The 19,477-nt window shown below is 43.5% G+C and overlaps 1 protein-coding gene across 5 annotated transcripts in view; it reads left to right on the forward strand.

The window, feature by feature from the left end:
- Positions 1-19,477, forward strand: part of DCLK1 (doublecortin like kinase 1) — a 317,888-nt gene that overhangs the window by 91,784 nt on the left and 206,627 nt on the right. For all 5 annotated transcript variants that reach the window (XM_044442668.1, XM_044442669.1, XM_044442665.1 and 2 more), the window contains exon 8: positions 8,774-9,162. In XM_044442668.1, the coding sequence (XP_044298603.1) occupies positions 8,774-9,162 (389 nt within the window). The remainder of the gene's footprint in view (positions 1-8,773; positions 9,163-19,477) is intronic.

Here is a 19,477-nt window from a genome sequence, read left to right on the forward strand (position 1 = left end):
TGCCGGCTCTGGCCCGTTCTCATTCTAATCCAATCTTCACATGCTCCGATGCCCTCTCTCCTACCGTGCCGTTGCACGCTGTGGTCAGGGCTGAAGCGAGGTGCTGAGGACAACACAGGCTGCCTCCTCTGCCCCCTGAGCTCGGAACACACTTACTTCCGAGTAAACGGGCGGCGGACTGCGCGCAGCCAAGTCTGGGCAGCCCCGAACTGGTGGGAGGGAAGCGGCGTAGCCACTCGCCCGCTTTCCAGGGGCTTCGCCGGGCTCCCTAACGAGCCCACCCCCGGGGGAGGAAGGGCAAGCGCGGCGAGGCGGCGGCACCGCCCTCTGGGTACCGGCGGCGTGCTAGATCTGCCCAGCCGGGTGGGAAGAGCCGCATTTCAGGAGGGGCGGGCGCATGCAAATCACTCCCATAAGCGGCAGCGGCGGGAGGAGCCGAAGAAAGGCACAGCGGCTGGTGGGAGCGCCTAGCCACGGTCCGGGCAGAGCCAGCGGAGGGAGCGGGCAGGGAGTGCACGCGCGCAACAAAGCCCCCCGAGCCTCCTCTTGGGCGGCCACGGTTGCCAAGCTCAGCCGCGGGGAGAAGCGGGAAGGGGCTGAGGAGCTGCGCTTTGTCTGCTGAGAGCCGTCGGCGCCAGCCACCCCCTTTGCAGCAGACGAGTCAAACTGCCTGCAGTGGCGAGGAAGGCACGGTCTGAGATCCCCGAGGCACGGGTAAGCGTTGTGAACGGAGCCCGGGGCGGTCCGTTCCTCGTCCGGTCTCCCTCCGTCCAGCAGGCGAGGCAGCTCTGCGCGGGCCCCCGCCCCGCCCCGCCCCGCCCCGCCCCCGCAGTGTGCTCGTCTTGCAGAAGCCTTAGGTGCGAACAGTGCGCCTGCCTCTCTCACCTGTCCCCCATTGTTTCAGGGATGCGCATCTTGGAGGGGTTCGGCGGGTGGCTGCCGTGGGGCAGTCCTCCTTCCCTGCCCCCTCCCGATGCGAGGCTGATGCCCCGTAATTTTCGCAGCATTTCGGGGCTGCTGGACAGAGGGGCAGAGACGGTGAAGAGGAGGTTCCTTCTCTGTCTAGGGGGAGAGCCGGTTCCTGTCATTGTGTGGAAGGCTCCGGTGGGAAGTGAAATGCACCACGCTTTAAATCAATAAATCGCGAATAACGCGCTTTCTTTTGGCCTTCCCTTCCAGTTTGCCTGATTTGGCAAACGGAGCGGAGGCATTTGGGGTGGGAGGAGGGGGATGCTGGCCTCTCATTAAATGAAACAAAATAAAATCCTTGGTTGGTGTGTGTGCGTGTGTGTGTGTGCGTGCGTGTGCTCCCGCTTGCATACGAGCCATGCTGGGGAAGACCATTATTTCATGCCCTGATAGCTGCAGCGTTGTTTAAAACGGGCAGGCAGTAAGCAGGGAAACGTGCCCCATCTGCTAATAGGGGGGCAGATGGTGGCACCTCTCTGTAAAAAAAAACAAAACAAAACAAATAAATAAAGGAGGAAAATTACAAGAAAGATCCCCCCCACTTGGCCATAAAACCTATTATCATCCTTGTGTCTAGGGTGGTCCACGTGGCTGGTTATTCTATATTTAAAACAGTTGCACCACATTTTAAAGAATATCTTTCTAAAACCCCCCACACCATTATATAACTGTGGACAAGTGGTTGTTTTCTAATGACTTGTTAAACTGAGTCCATTGTTCAGTCTCCTCTGAATTATTTGTTATTGATTTGTGGTACGGATTGGGGTCTGTGCTTGCTTGCTTTGTGAAAATACCCACCCGCATTTGTGGAAAGTGTCATCTTCCCCATAGCTGATGCATGTGGTGTGAATGGCGGGGCATGGAGGTCTGAACAGGGCGTGTTCCATTATACAGTAACCTCTGATCAGTATCTCCGAACGAATTTACTGCCCACAGATTTTAATGGTTCATATTGTCACCCTTAAACCATTTGTTCTGACTAAATGTGTTGAAGTCGATGGATCGTCCCTGCATTAAGTGGTTTGAGGGCTGTGGCCTGTTTCCTGTGTCATGGGCACATGAATTTGGAACTCTAAGTAGAATGGAATTTTGTTTCCATTTTAAGGGTTCCTATTGAAATGGAGCTATTTGTGTTAGGAGGAGGTGATCTCTCCTAATATTTCATCCATGGCTATTTTTGTAAGTCTCTGATGAGACCTAAATTTTAATCCTCTGCAGGTTTTTGCTAGTTTCCTCACTTGATTTGCACAAGGCGATCATGCATATACTTCCAAGTACAGGGCTATTGTTTAGTCTTACACTTTTGAGACTAGGATGGCATCAGGTTGCTTTATGTAATCTGCTCTTTGGATTTAGGAAGCGGTTTGCTTTGAAATCCTGGTGTTTAATCTTGGGCCTGAAATGGCTCTGTAGCATCTGTTCAAATGCCATGTCATGGATTTTGCTATACATCATCATAATATGTGAGTAGATAGGTCCTCAGACTCCTAGTGCTATTTTTGAAAACAAATGTGTGCCATGACATGCAAATTCTAAACTAGATTAAGTCCATATGCTAGTGTGTGCAGTTCATTGCCTAATTCAGAGATAATAGGATATTCATGCTGAGCAAATATGAACTGGAAGCTGTGAGAAGGCTTGAATAGGAGTCCTTCTGAAGTTTGCTTCTCTTATACAAAAGCTTTGAGAGGTATATGTTCAGCTGCAAAGTTCATAAGCACACATTTAAGGACCACTGTGAGATCTGGTGATGGCTCCTAGCCTCAGATGGTTGCAGAAGGGCCTTAGACCAGGGTGCAGAACCTCTTTCGACTAAATTCCATTTCAGAGAATCCCTTGCAGAGGGGAATCCCAGTGGCAACTCAGCCCAAAGGCAAAAGGGGTAAGGCCACAATCAACTTAAATGTGTTCCTGCCAGTTAGTAAGCCTTAGGAAGTCCTTTCCTATTTTTCTTTTTTTGTGGGGGGGGGGGATATATATATCAGGAAAATAATAGTCATTGGCCGGTAGGGGAGGGTGGCAGAGCCTTCTCAAGTACCATGGAGGGTTCAGTTTGACTTCTGAGGAACATATCTCTATTTTAGACAGATTTTTTCAGTAGTTAGCCAGAATACTTACATGAGATCCCCATGTTCAGGAGCAGAATATCTTTGAATGGAAAATCCTAGGCACCACCAGAAGGGCAGGACTGTTTATTGCCTTTGTGCCATGCCGTTAAGCTTCCCAGAAGCACCTGGACAGCCCCTGCTGATGATAGACTAGAGCCCCACCCCCGTGGCATACGTGTGAAGGGACTGCGACCAGTGAGTAGGCAGTGAGGCTGTGCTGCTGGCCTGATCCCCCAGTGGTCGTGCACTGAGTGTGGAGCCTGTTTCCCCATTGGGTTGGGCTACAACATTGCCCAGCAATGTACATCTGAAGAGCTTCAGGAAACCTTTAAAGTGCAGGCTTCCTTGCTGCAGGCATTCATGGTGTGCATGTTTGGGGTGGAGACAGACATATAGCACTGCTACCCTTTTCAACATGTGGATACCCTGTCTCCAAAGTGAGCATGTGAAGGGGGCTTAGGAGGGTCTCTAAACAAACCCTTCAACTAACCCCTGCAACCCTTTTATTCCTGGTTATTTATATGCTTAATTTAAGTATGACACATGGATTCTGGGTCTTGGGCACTATTACTACCTTTTCCATACCCCAAAAGGCCGTCGTTCAGACATAGTTACAAGGAAGCAAAACATGTTGAAGACAGATGGTCTTTCAAGGAAATATGTTGAGGTTCCCCAAATATAATACTGACGCTTCCCTCCCTTCCACCCCAAAAGGTACGCCAACTAATGATTGCTGATGTTTAATGCCTGGCACTGCTATTTCCTTTCTTTTTAATTGAAAATCGGTGCTTTAGAGAAACTGCTTTCATGTTTGTGTATTTCTGATTTAAATATGCTTGCTCTGCTTAAGCTCTGCATTTTTAAAAGGAATAAATCTAAGCTACAGTTCTTAAAAAAAAAAAAAAGGAAATGGTATTAGGAAACAATTCAGTGGCTCTTAGTGCCTGAGGGGCCATAGGATAATGTGGATTTCCAGAACTGGGAACTGGAACTCCAACCCCCTCCCCCCCACCCAAACAGGTGTCTGAAGAACTGCTGGCTGCTCTCCAAGGTTGGGAACATGCTCTCAGAAAAGGGGGAAAGGGCTGGGTGGGTGGTGGGGAGGGGAGGGGAGGAGACTAAGGATGCCAGAATACAAATTATTCCGATGCCTCTCAGCTCTCTTTCCTTCCTGGATGCAATAAAGTAAGGGAGGCTAGTGGCCATTGTGACTGGTGTGTCGGAAGGCAACTTACCCAAGATGTAGCCGGGAAAAGTAGAATCGAGGCTTCACAAGAGGGGGAGCAGTGTTCGAATCCCCAGCAATCAGCATCTTATACCACAGAAGGAGAAAGTGAAGCGCAAAACATGCCAAGGGGAGTAGAGAAACCACAGCTATATAAAGTACTTCTTTGGACACATACTTCCCTGTTCCAGCAACAACTGCCATTCTGGAGAAGATCAAGTCACTCTGAGATGAAGAATGGGAACCATAATAATGATGATGCTGACAATAATTAAAATAAGATGTGCTATTCTCAGAGCCAAACTGTAAAGCATCCTTTGGAACACAGGAAGAAGTTCTCAAAGCATCCAAAGACCCATGTATTTGACATCTGTCATGAAGCTTTCACCAGAGTAGGCCTACACAGAAGCAGAACAGTATAAAGTTCCAGATCATGCATATCACATCAGAATTAAAGACTAGATTGTTTGGAGAAAAGCATGGGCATCCCTTTGCCTGTGATCAAAAATGGCCCAAAGAGTTGCAAGAGGCAAAGGTTTAGTTGCTATATCTGACCCATAAAACTCCACCAGAAGTCCTTGCTTGAGCCCACAGTATCTTGCTCCATTAGCAGCAAACCAGTGCACAGCATCCAAAACATACCTCACACAAGCACCCTCACCATTTTAATGCGAATGTAAGGATTCATACACGTATTTAAAAAGCACTTATTTGGACACACATTCTCATGTTCTGGTAACAACTTTTATTGCACACTGGGTCCAATACCTTCAAGATCATGAGTGCAAAATATTGGAGAATCTACACAGCTACACAGGTGGTAGTGATGGTGATATCCTCAGAGCCACACAGAAAAGTACTCTTAAGAACCTAGGACCAAAGAACTGCAAAACGGGGCACAGAGAAGCAGCAGAGGAGGAGGGGGAGGAAGACATCATCCCAGAGCCACTCACAAAAGCACCTGAGACTGGATCCAGGCCACAGGAAAGCAAGCACCTCAGAAAACACACACACTTCCTTTTTTGCTCTTCAGATAAATCAAGAAATCAAGGTTAATGCCATACTTCTCACTCACATACCATGCATTCTAACTATGGTTTTCCCTACTGTTCTGCAAATACACATGCCTCCGTTCAGACTGATTCCATAGCAATTCAGGAGAGGAAGGGTTGGGATCCCCACCCAACCATTGTGCCACTCTCTGAGATACCACTCCATTATGGGCTGGGGGAGATGGTTGAAAAAAGACAGAAAGATGTACATGGCTGCACAGCCTTGTGGTGGGGACTTGGAAGGGACTTATGAGACCATTGAGTCCAACCCCCTGCTCCACTTCCACATGTGGTCACCCATCCAGCTGCAGGCTTAGCAAAGTTGACTCAACATGTGAGGTTGATTTACACAAGGGGGGTCTTTTTGTTTTATTTTTACCAGGAGTAGAAGATGAAGACTCAAATTGGTTTACACACCTATTGGACTGGAAGCTTGCCACACTGTCCATTCTGGTGTCAAAAGAGAGGGTGCTCTGTCCAGGAAGGCAGAAAGAGCTCCATGTATGCTTATAAGCTGCAGAGGGCAATCATACTCTTTAGAAATAATCTGTGCATGGGCAAATGCTACTTATATGCAGTTTATAAACTGAAGCTAGCTCATGAGCTTGGTAGGAGCCAGGATCCTGATGCTGTGCTAGTCCATAAAATAATAAGATAATATCAATGTTATCTTTGCTTTTTTTCAAACATGACTCCTGTGTGGGCTTCGGTCCCCTTGCTCTTTTGGCAAAAAGGTTCATCTAGTGAAAAACCTAGATCTGGAGGATGGGGAGGCCACCCCACCTCTCACTCTGATTTGGATGGCTGGAGGCCTCCATGTTTGGAGCATACAAGCATTTTGATAGGATTGCACGCTTAGGATAATATTTCTTTTGAAAGGGGGCTTTGTACAGCTATGAAGTTTAATGGAATACTTGTACCAATTGATGCACATTATCCAAAGGTATTCTTTATATCCTGGGGGAAGGAAGAACATATAAAAAAGCAGTTGCATTGCTTTATGAGATATGGTTTAAGGTATTTATGGACTGATCCTCTGCCTAGAGGACTAAAGCATTCTTTGGTGTCTGAACCCTGGCACTGGGAAGTTGCTCCAGTGCTGGATCTGGGACTTGTGCTCATAGCATTCTCCCCTCACCCCTTTGGCCAGTGCAGAAAGAACCTCCCATACCTGGAGTAACAGCGATGCATGACAATCCCAACTGTAGCCTGAGGCGGGAAAGTCCAACAGTAGTACTTCAAGGTAGTTTAGAAAAAGAAGCAGCAGCAACAATACAATAGAACATTATTGAAATAACAGTATATTGAAACACCAAGGAAATACACTGTGCCAGAAAAAGATAATGTTGGTCTCAGGAGAACTTCTTTGACAAAGGAGTTCTGTAAATGGGGCATCTAAACTAACGAGACAGTTTTCTTAGGTAACAACCCACCTTACCTCATTTGGTAGAAAGCACTTGCAGCCGGACCTCAGAAGATCAACTCAATGTGCAGTCAGATTTATGGAAAACCAAATTTTCCTTTAGTGAAGTAGAATGGTTGCTTATAATTAATTCTCCTGTATCTTCCTAGAGCCTGTTTTTCTCACATTTTCAGGCCCTAAACCTGCTGTCCTAACCAGACAGCTGAGAATTAGGCAAATAATCTAAACTATCAAGGAAACCTTGGGCTTAAAGATGGCAACAAATACTACCGATTACCAAATGGTAATCTTGGGCTAGGGTAATGTAGTTTTTAATTAATCTGTGCCAATAGGTTTCCCTTAAAATAAGTCTTGATCACCTAATAAGGCTGCAATACTGTACACACAGGTATAATTAATGAGGTTTACATCTGAGTAGACATGTGTATGCTAATGGTACAGTCGTACTGTAGCAGACTGGAATGTACACTGCCCAGAGAGCAATAATTTCGGCTATAGGTTGCAGTCTATAAAGTTAAAGAAAAGAAACAAAGAAAAAGTAAATAAAATACTGTAAATTAATTGTAGTGAATGGGAATAATGTGAATGGCTATTTCTGTTAAGTTAAACATGAGCAAAATACATCACTATACTCATATGTGTATATTCGGTGGGGCTTGTGTAGCAAAACTCTATGCTGAATTGTGCCCCATCAGATTCTTCTCACTCACATTGAGCCATCTGGAGAAAAAAGACAGGACTCATTTGGTGGGTTCATAGCTGTTGTTGGTTCATTGGCAAGTGCTAGCACTCATAATTCATCAAGTGATAACTTACTGTTGGTTTGTGCTCAGATTTGGCTTTTTCCTCAGTTAAATTACTTGCTGTAACCCTGATCAAGTGGCAGAATCACTAGATCCTGAATATGCCCGTGTATAATGAATTGCATATCTTTGCTTGAATAGAATGAAGGGAAATAATGTTAAAAATAGTGAGCAGATTATTTTGTGAATGAGAAATACAGTGTGCATTTCATCACTTGGTGCTTGCTGCTTTTTTTAGTTTTAAAGGGTTGGATGCTCAAAGCTGTGCTTAAGTGGGACAGTTCTGGCGTGTTGCGTTTCAGTTAGTACATTAAAAAGGAAAAAGAAAGGAAGTGCAGTGATACAGTAGCCAAAGGAGAGATTACTTCTGTTCCTCACCATCTGGTTTGCCACCCCCTGAAGCTGTAGACTCTAGCCTTGACACTTGGTCCACTATACCACATGTGCTGATTGTAAGCGCATTGAATGCACTAGCTTGTGAAAGACTAGCACCCAGTGAAGATTTTGTGCTCCTATGTTTCGGAAAATACAGCATTGCCTCACCAGTCCAAAGGCCATTGAAACTCAAGAACTAAATCTGTGACTTGATTGCACTGCAAATTCTTTAGCTGGAGCTGTAATGAAACAGTAAAGAATGTTTGTCCTAGAATCATAGAGTTGGGAGGCAGTTTGAAGATCATTGATGCCAGTCTCCTGCTCAGTGTGGGCTCTGCAGTGCAGGATACAGCCATGCTATCCCTGACAGGTGTCCTAATAATCTTGAGAATCTTATGATTTACCTGGTTTATCTAAAGGAAGATAACTTAAGTTGAGAGTCTCTGACAAAAGGACATCATTTGTGTGCCCATATTAGGAAGGAGAAGTGGGATTAATTTTTAAAAATAGTTAAGAGAATATTAGTTTAGAGTCATAGCGGACGAAAAGTGACCCTCTGCCATTCTTTTGTATGTACTCTTACACTTTTTGGCTGATTAGAAGTCCTGTATGAATAGCTTTGTATGGTAATAGCTCTGTTGTCCTTTATGAATAGCTTTGTATGGTAAGTAAAGTCATCTAACATTATTGAAAGAGTTGGACGAATTCTAGTTGGTAGTAGCAGAGCACTCAATCTTCAGTGTTTAATATGGTAGCTGCATAATTACAATGCTTATTGATCAGCTTCTGCTGTGCCTCTTCTCCCCCACTCTTTCCAGATTAACATTCAAGATGTCCTTTGTGAGAGATATGGAGCTGGAACATTTTGATGAGCGTGATAAAGCACAGCGATACAGCCGAGGGTCACGGGTGAATGGCCTGCCCAGCCCGACCCACAGTGCCCATTGCAGCTTCTATCGAACCCGCACTCTGCAGACCCTCAGCTCTGAGAAGAAAGCCAAGAAAGTCCGTTTCTATCGCAATGGGGATCGATATTTCAAAGGGATTGTATATGCCATCTCTCCTGATCGGTTTAGATCTTTTGAGGCCCTGCTGGCTGATCTGACCCGAACACTCTCTGATAACGTCAACCTGCCCCAGGGTGTGAGAACAATCTATACTATTGATGGAACAAGGAAGATTACCACCTTAGACCAACTGGTGGAAGGTCAGTATTGAGCTAAGTGGGGCCTCTGACAATGTTGAAGTGTGGAGGACCATCTTCAGGGTTCCAGCCAGCCATGCCCTCTTTCATGCCATTCCATTCTGTTTCTCCCAACCTGACTTTTCATGCTTTTCCCCAAAACCTAATCCATAGGAGTTCCATGTACTGACTATACGTAGTGCTCATTGCCTGAATTTTGGGTCCTCTGCATATTGTGTGAGAAGTACAAAAAATCTTCAAACAAACAAACAAACAAACAAACAAACTGGAGTTTTCCTAAGCTTGGTGATACCTGTTTTTCTGGGCTGGTGGTATTATTTTGGTTGCAAAGTAACAGCAATCATGTATGAACACCAGAAAGAGAGAGGATTATACAATTGTAAAAGATCCTACATCTCTTCCTTTTGTCTTTCTCTCTCTCTGTATTTGCACTCATATATTTCCAGTTTGTCAGTGTATTAATCAATGTACAGAGTGCTCTTCAGAACAAGCAAAAACAAGTCCTTGAACAAAATAAAAGTTACAATTTAAAACATTGGCACCATGGATGCTGTAATGGAAGGCAAGATCAACAAGGGATGGATGGGAAAAAGTACAGTTATTAATAGTATTCCATAGGGATCCAGTCCTGTTGCTCATACTTAGGCTATAGTACTACATGCATTAGAGGAGCTGGTTGACTGTGCCGTGCATATACTGTTTCTTCCCAAGAAGCTCTCTGAGTGGCTATAAATTGCTGCATGTAGTATCTTGCACAGCTGTGGATTGAATGGAAATGTCATAGCTCAGCATGGCTTTTTCCTCTTGCAAGAACCCAAGGCAGCTTACATTATCCTCTTCCTCTTCCATTTTGTCCTCAGCACAACCCTGTGAGGTAGGTTGATCTGAGAGTTTGTGCCTGATGCAATGTCCCCTGTGAGCTTTATGGCCAAATGGGGACTGGAACCCGGACTGCTTGGGTCCTGGTCCTCTGTCACAGTGGCTCTCAGTTTACTGGCCTTTCATGACATTCAAGCTTTGCTTTCTGAGGTGACCACCTCACATGGCCTCATGGTTGGATGGAGCTGATGGAGAGGCAAATGCATGTTAATCTTTCTGTCTGGGGGCAGTGCAGAGCATGCTGATCTTGCTAATCTAGGCTGGCAAGGACTGATGTGGAGATGGGATATTTGGTATGCATTGTGGTTGTCTGGTGTACTGATTGAGCCATTATCCATAGATTATTTTATCTGGAAGTGCTCTAAAATAGCTTTTTATTGGTTTGGATACACTGTCTACCTGAAACAGTGCCTTGGCTCTCACACAGTCTGCACAAATGTGGAGGATATTCATGGATTAGAGCCTTTGACTGCAATCTGAAGTGCGCTTATGAGAATCATTCCACTGAACTTCTGTAGACATTTGTAGACTTTCACTGCTTGTCTGTTTGTATGCATCATGACTGGGTACTTAAATTTCAGATTTATCAATAGTTGAACCTGGTGTGCATTCTCTTAAAGACGTATTCTTTAATGTTTATGTAATTTTCTTCTTAAACATGGAATAGCATCCATTGATGGATCTCCTTTACAGAGAAACTCCCAGTTTTGTATTTAAATTTTATTAATCTTACTGTTCATTCAATGTCTTTATGCTCTGTGTCAGTACATTTTTGCTCTTCCCAACTTTTTGCCTCTTAAAAACAACCTTTACCATTAAAAAAACCTCTTATGTGATTTTTATTATTTAATGACTATATATGTCACCCTTTAATAGGTATTTCCAGGGTACTTGAGGAAGTGCATAGATTTTCCAGAGATTCAAATGTTAAATTGTTCCTTGGAGCCATGACTTGGATTTTTCTTTCAAGGCAGTTGATCAGGCAGATGAATCTGTGTGAATGACACCACTGGTCCCTTTTCCTTGGAGAGCAGCAAAGCCTCAGCCATTGGCACAGCTGCATCGCTGCTCTGCATGCTTTGGCTAATTGACCAATAAAGCTAGCTTGGGGCAAGGAGAGGATTTCATCTGAATGCTGCTGCTCCAGGATTTGAAGTAGATAATGCTGCTGCAGTGCTGAATTGCAGAAGGATTTGACAGAGTGTCATTATCTTTCTCCAGGACTGTTTGCTGTGAGTCTATGTGCAGCTTCATATTGAATCAGGCTATTTTTCTGTCTGACTTGGTATTGTCTTTCCTGACAGTTAGTGGTCCTCCATGGATTTGGTCATTGCCTTTATCTAGTTCTGCTGCATGAAATTCTTAATCTAGGCAAGAACAGGAGCTTCTGCATTCCAAGTATAGTATACCACTGAGCCTTGACCACTCATCAGGACATTTCAATTCTTCTTTTTTTCCTGGAGAAATTGCATACATAGTTCTGAAATGTTATGTATAATTTTAGCAGCCTGGATTATCTCCTGGCCAAGGGCAGAAAAGAATAGAATAGGAGCAGATATGGCTGAAGGGCAGAGTAGCAGGTGAAGAATGGAAGCCATGAAGGAAGGATCAAGTTTGCTTCTTTATGCTCTACTTTTACTCCACAGAATTTGTAACATCTTGCCTGTTGCTTGCAGACAAGCTTGCAGCCAGCTTGAGTTCAGGATTAGATCAACTCGCCTTCAGTGAGAGAACAGCATCCTTTGATAGCTTATGCCAAATCCTTGGCAGATACCAGTGGGGTTCAAACAACATGGCCAGCCATGGTGATTTTTTTACCATTGTTGGTCTGTCATGTTATCTTAATGGGGGTTGGGGAAACCCTAGCAGAATCTGTTCCTTTAGCATTCACAGACTTCCTCTTGTGCTTGGCCCAGTCTTGCAGAGCAAGCTGAGCCAAAAGCAAGTCCATGAACACTTGCAAAATGAAGGTTGAACAACCAGCAACCATCTTCTGCATCAAGTGCAATGGTGCAAACAGTGTGTTCATGAGGCATGGAAGAAGGACATTGTTAGCATTCATGCAGAGCTCTATTCCTGGCATACCCTGCATGATCAGCCTTCCTTCACTTCACATGCAACAGTTCAAACAGCTGCTGCAGGCAGTGCAGAAAAGGGATGCTGCTTGTGCAGGGCAGGGGGCTCAGTTTTTGAGAATCACCCTGCACACTTACCAGAGACTGGCGTCTGGGAAGCCAAGCCCAGGGAATCCAACAGATTCCCATTCATGATCAGATTCCTTACACATGCCTAGCCTGAACCCATTGGTGAAATTTCACCATAATCAGTTTGGTCCTTAGAAACCACAATAAGGAGCAATGGTTTGCTCTGTAGTTCCTCTGTACCACCACAGCTGCTGTCTGAACCCAGGATCATATTTTCCATGGTCCTGGTATACAGAATTCCCTGGAAAAAGCAACAACTCTGGGAGCCACTCCAACATCTGTGTGTTGACCGGTGAGGAAGAGGCAAGCAACACAGGCAAGGAGTGAAGCATTGGGATTGAATTTCAAATGCACTGGCTGAAGGCATACATGCCAGCAGTGAGAGGGCTGAATAGGGAAGGATGGAAACCATGAAAGCATAGAAGCCACTTGATTGCCTCTTATGTAGAGCATGGTTAAAAAAGAAAGAAAAGAACTGTCACCCATGGTAACCACAAAGGGTTGCTTGCCATGTTGTGTGAGCCCAGCCACTCTGTTCATTCTTTATGAACACTCTCTGAGGGTTAGAAACCTGTTTGGAAGTGGAGGTACTTAGGAAGTTTCATTCCACCTCATTATTAAGACACTGACCAGGCGCGCACATTGCAATACACCACAGTCTCTTAATTCACCAACAGGGCTTATCATCATATACCAACTGATATTTTAAAAATGTAAGTGAGGAGGCATGCCGTGGCTTGTTATGAAATGCAAACCCAGTGAGGATGGGTTGTTGACATGGTTAACAAAACACCCATAACCCTAAAACCACACATAAATTAATGACATGAAAATAGCCCAAGATTTTAACTTTGTATTGAAGTGTGCACTGGCACTACCACTGCAGAGCAGTGATGCCAAGATGTTGCTTGGTCAGACTTAGGCTTCTCTTCTTATGTGTGGGTCAACTTTCAAAGACCCTTTTTCGACGGAGGTAACATACAGGTTGCACATATATTGTGTGTTTTGTGGGAAAAGTACAGTACTTTGCTTGTAGGGGAAGAAATATGCTGACTGCAGTCAAGTGCCAAATATTATTGAGTTGTCTGCGACCAGCAGCTGACAGTATCTTTGTAAACAACTCCATAGGTTTCACAGGGAATGTCCTGAAGGCACATAATGCATCAACCATGTTGAGGCTAAGCAGGTCTGAGTCTGGACAGTGCTTGGATGGAAAACAGCTCGGGAACCTCATGGGTTCGCCATATGCTTAGTGATGAAAGAATGGTAGGATATAAGTGTAACAGAGAAAGGTGTGTTGTGAATATGGTAATTTAATGGAAAAACAAAAATATCCCATCACTTTGGGAAACAGCTGAATACATCAGAAGGCAAGACTGCTAAAAGGCTAAGGAAATACTCTGGACATGACATAATTCTACTGGTAAAGCTAGACTAGCCCGATCCTTTAGGCTGCCTGGATGGATAAAGGCCACCTGAAATCACACAGAAGCCACTCTGCATGTCTTAGAAGAACTTCTCTGGAAGTAAGTCCCACTGAACTCAATAGGATTTCTTAGTGAGCATGTATAGGATTGCACTGCAAAGGTGGTAGTCTAACCTTTAGACTCTGGGAGCATTTAACAAAAAGGGAGAGATGCTTATGCTTAGTTTCAGAAAGTATATATGTATAGCCAAAGAACTGTGAAATATAGAAAGGTGTGTTAAGTTCATAATAGGGAATTAAAATATGAAAGTCTGACCCACACCTTTTGGACAAGAAAAATAGAAAATCCACTTGGATTGGAGCAATCTTATAATTAAAGTAGAATAAACTAAATATTTTTACACTGACAGTATTTGCTTCAATTTTATGTTTAAACACTTGAGCCTTTACTACAGATCTGTCAGGAGGAATCGATAACCCCAAAACAGTGTTGAGTAAAGTTGCCTTCTGCAACTTTGTGCAGGACTGCAGCTCCCAGCCAGGTTCAGGCACACTGGGAGTCCTCATCTGGGTTGAGCTCCCAGTGCGGCAGTTTATCTTGCCAGGCAGAGATGTACTAGAGCAAGTGGAGTGCTGCTTAGCAAAGTAGTGACAGGCATGATGGATGGGGAAGGGTTAAAGCCACCCTGTCCTGGTGTGAAGACTCAGTCAGGAACAGAGGCACTCTTGCTAGTGTGGAAAATAAATTAGGAAGTTTTCAGGGAAGGTTTCAAGACCTTTGAGCAGTACAGTGGAGGAGTGGGGTATGAAAGCATGACATCAAAGTGAGAATTCATTTTTTTAAGTGGATCAGATTTTTCTCATTTGAAAGTTGGAGGAGGAGGAGCAAAATAAAAAAGAAAGTTCAGAAGCAAATGCGGGATTAGAATACATTATGGTTTAGCAAAGCTGATGGGTGCAAAGTCTTTGGTTGAAGAGAAAATAGTTGCACAAACCTAGGCAATCCTGAACAAGAAAAGGTGGCCAGTGGCCTGCCACCCTGTTCCTTCCATTTTTTGGACATTTTCAGCATAGGAGAAGAATGTTCCTGTGAGGTGTTCTTGGTTATCACTGGCTAACACAGGAGAGGGCAAGCACTGTTACTCATCTTAGGGTAATTAACAGTACTGACTTGCTGGAGAACGAAGGATAAGGCTTGAGAGTGAGATTCCAAGACATCCAGGAAAGAAGCTTCACTATGCAAGTTTCCCTTAACCAAGATATTAGGTTGCATGTCAAAAGAAGTGAATCAGCCTGGTTTTTCTAAAAATAGAAAAGAAAAAATTAAAAAGTAGTCCCTTCTTAAGCAAGTTTTTAAAAAACAAAATACTGCTTCTCCACAACCAGGCTCAAACCTCACATGTACACTGAGCCATCGGGGAAAGCCATTTATTTGTCATCCTCAAAGAAGATTCTGCCTTCTTGACCTTTTCCCTCATGCAAATAAGAACAGTATCTCTGTACAAATACTTCACACATTTGATAGATTACTTGTTCTTAAAGAGTTGCATCCAATCTTAGTTTAACTTAAATTCCATTCAATCTAATGGGTTCATTCTACGTAGGACTAATACTGAATACAAACCAAAGGCATCCAAGGCTGCAATTTTAAGATTTGCACTGATGTTGTGTTTCTATGTGAAATCCTGAGAATGTACATTGGCACAGGCAATTCCAGACACAGATCAAATGGATTTCATATTTAAGCCTCTATCAGCCATCCCTCTCTCATAGTTCAGAGTATAAATCTGATCAGATTCAGTGCTGATCAGTTGGCCAGACCGAGGAAGGCAAGTCAATATAGTCTGTAGTCTATAGTGCCGCCTCTTCGGTGCTCCCATCCGTATACCATTTCCATTCTGCTTTGATTAGTGAGTGCCTTTTCTGGTTTCTTGGTGATGGCTAGTGCCACTTTTATAATGAATCTCAAAATGCCTAAAATCTGCACACATGGTGGGTGAATTTGCAGGACATAGAACCTATCCTGCAAATAAGCTATGCACTCTGAACTTTGTTCAGAAGATCAAGCTCACTGTGCTTTGTCCCCTTTCCCTGTCCTCTCAGCCTTCCCAGTGGGATCTTGGGAACAAAGCAGCTGAAGCTTCTCGTTTCCCCAGTCTAATTAGGACTTCTTTTCAGTCAGGGCTGCCACACCTCCACTTTTTTTTTTTGTTTCAATGTCATCCCTCCCAAAGTGCCCAAGTGGCCCACTGAAGTGTCCATTACTGGGTCATTATCTTTTTGAAAGTATTTTTAGCTGCCAAAAAGATATATTAAACATTTGTAATGTTATAAAAATATTTTGGAGGTGCGCAAGTACCCCTGCCCCCAAATAGGCGAAATGTGAAGTCTTCCCTGGACAATGTTCTGGAAATTTCTCCTGTAAGTGCAGGAGATGCCATCCATGGACATTAAGTTAATATGCTTTTCACTTGATAGCTGTCATATGGTGAGGTGTCAAGAGAAAGGCCAAGCCATGAAAGGATCTTTGCTCATGAAAGGAGGTGACAGCTGCTGCATCTCCCTGTTTTGAGTGTGATCTTCTGGTTCTGTTGTATTGTCCGGACCTTTCTCAGTCCCCTCCACCTTTCCCACACTCCCCAAGCCTCCCCAAGTAGTCTGTAAAGGTAAGTTCTATAACTCTTCCCTTCTCATGAACACGTTTCTTTTGATAGCTCTGAAAAGCTCTTAGGAGTTTTTACAGGACTAAACAGGCATTTGCCAGATTTCATTGCTTCATATGAAAAACCAGGCAAGAGTTCAGGTGGGGGTATGAACCTTCCAAGTTTCAACCCTCCTCAAAAAATACTAAAAAAAATCCTACAAAAATATTTGCACACATTTGTGGCACCTAAAAACCATTCTGGGAGCCGTGTCTGGCTGTGGAACAGTATAGAAAAGCAATGAATAAATAAGCAGTGAACCAGTGATGGTTGCTGCAATATGTCACACTTTGGAGGGACTGCCATTCGGAGACTTCACAAAAAACTCTGGAAAGAAAAAAGGAAATGGAACTGCAGTGCCTAAAAAGAGGTCACAATCAGAGTGGGGGAAGTGAGCCAATGCTGATTGCTCCAAAGTGCTGCTTGAGCATCAGTGAAGAGCTGTCATTGGCAGTGGCACGGGGAAGCTTAGCAGAATGACTCAGTTGCCACTTCACTGCACCCACAGTAGAATTGATCTGCTGATTTCAGATGATGCTCCACCCCATTACATATCCAGTGACCTCTAGAAAAAGCCATGGGTTGCAGGGGTGATTTATTGCCTGGCAACAAGCCACTCTGCAGGGAGTGCTTCAGCTTCCACATGACAAAGTATCCCAACATGATAGGTCACTGTACTGTGTGAACTCAGGCCTTGTTTGGCAATCAGTCGAACCAGCACAGTCAACTTGGTGTAATGTCTGTGTTAACACAGATTCCTGGAAACTTTGATCCTTTCATGTAATGGAATTTTTAAAAATTGTAAGATGCACTGAGGTTTTTTGCCTTTTCAAGCAAAAAAAAAAAAATGGAGCGCAAATTACAAAATAAAATTTTCATTGTTGGAAAATAATGAAACATTCAAACATTCAGGAAGAAAATTGTGGGAGTGTCACAATGTCTGCTTTGTAATTTTTGTTCAATATTAGAAGATCACTAGAGTGTCAGTCTTCTCATATTTATTCATTCAATTAGATTTGACAGAACTTGATATCAAAAGGGTTTTTTTAAAAAAAATAAATCATCATTTTCTGGAACCCTAATACCACTTGTTGACACTTTTCTGCTCTTGTTGTGTGGCTGCCAAAATAAAGCTTGGTGTTTAGAGGAAAGAATATTAGTAGAGCAAGGCATGATAATCTAAGCAGAATTTAATTGTGAACTGATCAGTGGCAGTGCTTGCTTGATCAGTTACCACCTTAAAGAGTTAGAATGCAGTAAACAAGCCAATTATGAAAACATACATATTCATCAGTTTCCAATTGATCTGGAGAATTCTGTTGCTTAGGGAAAAAATGTGCAAGCTGTCTCATACCAAGTCAGACCATTGCCCTCCATTTGCCCAATCCTGTAACTGGTAGCAGCAGTTCCAGGTCTTAGGCAGAGGTAAGCTTTTTCCTAGCTATCTTCTGGGGCTGCCTTTTACCGGGAGGTGCCTGGTCCCATGGACATGCATAGCATGGCCTGTGCATCACTTTGCTTAACATGCAAAGGTTAACCAACTGTCTTATACATGTCTGCACAGTTCAGTGGGTCTTATCTCCAGGTAAGTTGGCATAGGATGGCAGTCCTAAAGCATTAACTTTAATACAGAGTACTTGGATTTAAAAAGAGCAAATTGTTCTTAACTGGAAATCAATTTCTGACCATCCCCAAAAGACTATATATTTAGAACAAACAAAATGTTCTGTGTACAGTGCATAAGCTGGCAGTTGATGGTAGTGTCCTTCCCCTCATCTAAGCTCAATTTTTTTTACTGATGCTGCAAGTTTATTATAGATACCATTAGCTTGCAGCTGTGTGTTGTGTCCAAATAGCTAGACAAATCACTGTCCTTTTTGTATTTTTGCTGAAACCAACAAGTATCAAAGGACTGAGAGAAGAATCTGGCTTTGCCTAAAGGTTAGGCTTTCTGCAGTGAGATCAACCCTTCAGGTGATTTATGTTTTGTTTTGCCTTACTACTCTGCTTCTTGTCCTTTGTTGTCCAAGGTAGTTGTTTGCAAGTCTATTTTTTCCCCATATTTTAGGAGAAGGGCAACTGATGTCAAGAATGGTTCCAGACTTTTCTTGGAATTTACCTTTCCTCTGTACAATGTGCTCTCCCTTTCATACATGCAAACATACACCTTCATATATATAATTTTAGTCTAGGGGCTCATCCCATTGTAAATAAGCCTCTTGAATATTCTACAACTCTAATTTCAGACTTCTTTGGTATGTTACACAAACATGAAAAAATGGCAGAAGATTAATGCGTTCCTGGAGTTGTAAGGGAGCAGACAGAGCTGGGACTGCAACACTAGCAGTCCACAAAATGTATATAGAGGGGCCAAAATCTGAATACTTTGCTGGGGGGCAGGTGAAATTGCCTTGGCGTTGCCTTCCATGCAAGTCCCTCCTTTGCAGGCTGAACATTGGTGTTAGGAAAGTTGGTTAGGGCATAAAAATACTTGTTATTAAAGACACCATCTGGCAGGTATCTTCGATGTATTTCATTCCAGACTGTAGAGCACCACTAGTTGAATAATATCCCTGACATGGTTTTACAAAGAAAGATAATCTTGTTTCTGCAGAGCAAATGTGAAATAGCTAACAATTTGTGCTATAAACTGATAATTGTAAGACGCCCTTAGTGCTGGCTATTATCATAAGATCTGTGACATTGTTTGGCCTAGTTTAGCTCTTGGGTCCAGAGAGTTTCCACTTTCCCATAGCCATCCTCTTGCACTGGACACATTCCACTTCCTGGACTTATTTCAGCAAGAGCTTTTCCTCCCTGCATATTCTCTAAGGAAATTGTTTGATTGGCAGAAAATATAATAGATGTGAAACAAGATGACAAAAAACTTCTTTAGATAGGAGAAAGGAGTGATGTTCCATTAAATATTGATTAGTGAAGCAATCTAATGGCTGCTGCTTCATTGGTGTATAAAAAAATGTGAGAGACTACTCAGAATCTTTCTAATGGGGTTTGATTCCTTCCAAACAAGAGCTAACGTATTGGACAGCTACTTAGAGGTATCTGCTGAAAAGGGTTGGAAGTGCTTGCTCTTCCATGGTTGGTGA

The sequence above is a fragment of the Varanus komodoensis genome, unplaced genomic scaffold (assembly GCF_004798865.1).
Source record: "Varanus komodoensis strain SLA01 unplaced genomic scaffold, ASM479886v1 scaffold4, whole genome shotgun sequence".
Taxonomy (NCBI): Eukaryota; Metazoa; Chordata; class Lepidosauria; order Squamata; family Varanidae; genus Varanus; species Varanus komodoensis.